General features: G+C 57.3%; 1 protein-coding gene across 1 annotated transcript; it reads left to right on the top strand.

The window, feature by feature from the left end:
• Positions 1-801: 801 nt before the first annotated feature.
• On the top strand, positions 802-2,271 carry HOXB1 (homeobox B1). Its single transcript, XM_037493534.1, has 2 exons — positions 802-1,388; positions 1,856-2,271. Exons 1-2 carry the CDS (start codon positions 806-808, stop codon positions 2,182-2,184), a joined length of 912 nt encoding a protein of 303 aa, XP_037349431.1. The 5' UTR covers positions 802-805; the 3' UTR covers positions 2,185-2,271.
• Positions 2,272-3,705: the final 1,434 nt, after the last annotated feature.

Consider the following 3,705-nt stretch of genomic DNA (forward strand, 5'->3'; position numbering starts at 1 on the left):
TGGAGAGATGCAGAGAGAAAGGGTGCATCTCTCAGCCTCCTCACCACTTTTCGGTCCTGCTTCCTCAAATGCCAGTTTCCCACCCTCACTGGAAGAATTCTTCCTTTAGATTCTAGACCCTGCCTCACACCCTTAGGTGTTTTTGTACCCTCTTCCTCACAGTCACCCATTTGGCCAAAGACAACACCCCTCACCCAGCTGTCCTAGCCCATCACCCCAAGACAAATTGGGGGAGAGAAATGAGGAGTGGGAGTTCTGGGCAAAGTAAAGGGTCTGGATTTCCCACCTCTGAGGTCTACAGCCTGGAGGAAAGGCTCCTTTGGGGGGTGGGAAGAAAGAGGGGGCAGCTGGGTTGAATTTGTCCAAATCTAATAACCCAGGAGCCTATTGAAGGCCTTGGGGGGTGGGAGGGGAAGAAAGTCTTGAATATTCCTCTAACTTTTCCCCCCTCTCCCTCTGGTCCCTTCTTTCCAAAAGTCTTTGAAGAAAGATGTTTTTGACGCTTCCATGTCGCTCTCAGATGGATGGGCTGTGGGTGATTGAAGTGTCTTTGTCATGCTAATGCTTGGGGGGTGATGGATGGGCGCTGGGGCTGCCAAACTCTGGCCCACAGCGCCCATTGGCCTGGGAGAGATCACATGTGCCCCTCCACCCCCACTCCCTACCCCTTCCTAGGGGAGCCCTGGCCCAGCCAAGCTGGGCCAGGCCATGGATGCAAGCTTCAGCGTGGTGACATACTGCCGAAAGGTTGTAGGGCAAGAGGGTGTCTCCCCCAAACGGGCGGACCCTCCTGCGGCCTCCACGCATGGACTATAATAGGATGAACTCCTTCTTAGAGTACCCACTCTGTAACCGGGGACCCAGCGCCTACAGCGCCCACAGCACCCCTACCTCTTTTCCCCCCAACTCCGCTCCGGCTGTTGACAGCTATGCAGGCGATGCCCGCTATGTCGGGGGGCTCCCCAGCCCCACCCTCCAGCAGAACTCAGGCTATCCTGCCCAGCAGCCGCCTTCCGCGCTGGGGGTGCCCTTTCCCAGCTCTGTGCCCTCGGGGTATGCCCCAGCAGCCTGCAGCCCTAGCTATGGGCCTTCTCAGTACTACCCTTTGGGACAGCCAGAAGGAGATGGAGGCTATTTTCATCCTTCAAGCTACGGGGCCCAGCTGGGGGGCTTGTCCGAAGGCTATGGAACGGGTGGAGCCGGTGGATTGGGCCCGGGACCCTACCCTCCTCAGCAGCCCCCTTACGGGAGCGAGCAGACTGGGAGCTTTGCACCGGCCTATGCTGATCTCCTCTCGGAAGACAAGGAATCGCCCTGCCAGTCAGAACCCAGGCCCACGGCCCGGACCTTCGACTGGATGAAGGTTAAGAGGAACCCACCCAAGACAGGTAGGCCTGGGCGTGGTCATCCGCGCCTCCCTGCACAAAGCGCGGTGCTGCTGGCCCTGAGGTGTCCCTGCTGAGGCTGGGTTCTTCTCTGTACTTTGCCCTGGTGGAAGCAGGTAAGAACATGCCTGCACTCACAGGGTCTCCCCACCAATGAGTGCCGGGTTACCCTCAAGTGTGAGTCTCTACGCACGCACGCCCCCACTTTCTGATCCGGGAGCCCAGCACCAGGCAGCGCTAGGTCTGCGAGGGCGCGGGCGGAGATTGGATGGAAGTATGGGGGGGGGTGCTTTAGATTTGGAGATCACTTTGGGAGGGGGCTGGTGATCCACGGGGAAATTCGGAGCTCAAGTTGGACAAAACGGTGAAAGGGAGGGTGGGGTGCACAGCTGGCCCGGGAGGAGGAGAGGGGAAGAGAAAAGAGGTGAGGGAACTGACCTGATTCTTTTCCGGTCCCCCCTCCCCCCCAGCGAAGGTGTCGGAGCTGGGCCTGGGCGCGCCCGGCGGCCTCCGCACCAACTTCACCACGCGGCAGCTGACCGAGCTGGAAAAGGAATTTCATTTCAACAAGTACCTGAGCCGAGCCCGGAGGGTGGAAATCGCCGCCACCCTGGAGCTTAATGAGACACAAGTCAAGATTTGGTTCCAGAACCGACGCATGAAGCAGAAGAAGCGCGAGCGGGAGGGAGCCAGGGTGCCCCCCACCCCTCCAGGTTGTCCCAAGGAGGTGGCAGGAGACGCCTCCGACCAGTCGACCTGCACCTCCCCGGAAGCCTCGCCCAGTTCCATAACCTCCTGAACTAGACCTCCCAACCGACCGGGTCCGAGGTCTCAGCGGAGGGACCCAGCCCAGCCCTCTCCTCTGCTCTCCCCAGCCCGGGCGTCAGCTTTTCTGCTCGGGGGCCCTCTCCAAGGCTTTGGGCTCTCTCTAGTGTAGAGCTGCCTTCGGGAGGAATGGGAAACACTTTTCTCTGGTCTGGGCGGGGTGCTGAGGGCTGGGGATCCTATAGGACCAGAGGCCTGGGAGACACCAAACCTGTCAAATGTGGAGGGAAGAGTTTCCATCCATCTTTGATCTGGGGGTCAGCGCATGGGTGGGGCTGGAAGCAAACCGCACCCTCAAGGATTCTTCTTTCCCTTCCAACTTCTGTTTGTTCAGTTCAGTGCCTTTGAGCCCCGAGGGCTTTTCTCATGCACTCCTATCCTAACTCACCCTTCTAGGCCCAGGTCAGACAGATGGCCTTGAGGTTTCTTGTGTGGGAGATGTTTGGGTGCAGGCATATTACCAATGCCTAATCTCCCCAATCACCGTAGCACCAGCTGCCTTGCAACAGACCAAAAAGCCCCCCATCTAACCTTATTAAACCCCTCCCTGCACATTTATATTGCACTAATGCAGCCTCCAGAGGTTGTTTTCTGAGACCTGCTTCCTCCCACCAGCGACCTCATCTCCCAGTCACCAAAGTGTTTTGGAGCTTGGCATTCTGGGAGACTTCTGGAATGTTTGTGCTAGGCCTGTCCTCAGCAAGCCTCTACCAGGAAGGTGCAGGCACACCCCACTAGATCCTCCCCTATTTATTGCCTCCTGGGAAACCCAGGACCCTCCTTTCCTCTCCACCCCTGGAAAGCCCAGGTGCAGTGAGAGCTCCTAGGAGCAGCAAGCATTTCTCTGAACCTTGGAGACTGTGGAGGCACTACCCAAGTGTCTGGAAACCTGAGCCCCAACCAAGCCAAGTTCTCTCTGTACCTCCAACTACCTCATTTCAATAAAATCTGTGTTTCCCCCTCTTCCCGCCTGCTTCTGCTCCTCCACCTAGGGGAGGAGGCTTCCAACTCTGAGGTCCTGGAAGGAAAGTGGAGAAAAGAGTTGGCCAGGTTGGTCTGGAAAGAGTTGAGCTTTAAGATCTAAGCTGGATAAGGAGAGGGACTGATGGGGAGGGTCCAGAGCAGAACTGGGATCCAGACTTCCAGGTCTGACAGCCTCCAGTCCTCAGTGTCTTTGGAGGAACCAGAGAAAGAGGTAGAGGAAAGACGGGGTGGGAGGAAACTGTTTTCAGCTGGTCCTGAGAGGCAGTAAAGGAGAGAAAGAGAACAGAGAAGGATGTAAAAAGAGGAGCAAGCACAGGAAACACAGGGAGCTTCTGCCTCTCCTCCAAGCTCTCCCTCAGGCTCAGAGCAAGGTTTGGCACAGAATGGGCAAAAATATTTGCTAAAGGAGTGAAGAGGGTGGGGAAAGCTGTAGAGTGTGTGTGTGTGTGTGTGTGTGTGTGTGTGTGTTTGCACGCCGGTGCCTCCCTCCACCCCCGGTTGCTCAGAGTAA

This window comes from Talpa occidentalis, unplaced genomic scaffold, assembly GCF_014898055.3.
Source record: "Talpa occidentalis isolate TD23 unplaced genomic scaffold, MPIMG_talOcc4v2.1 talOcc4.7, whole genome shotgun sequence".
Lineage (NCBI taxonomy): Eukaryota > Metazoa > Chordata > Mammalia > Eulipotyphla > Talpidae > Talpa > Talpa occidentalis.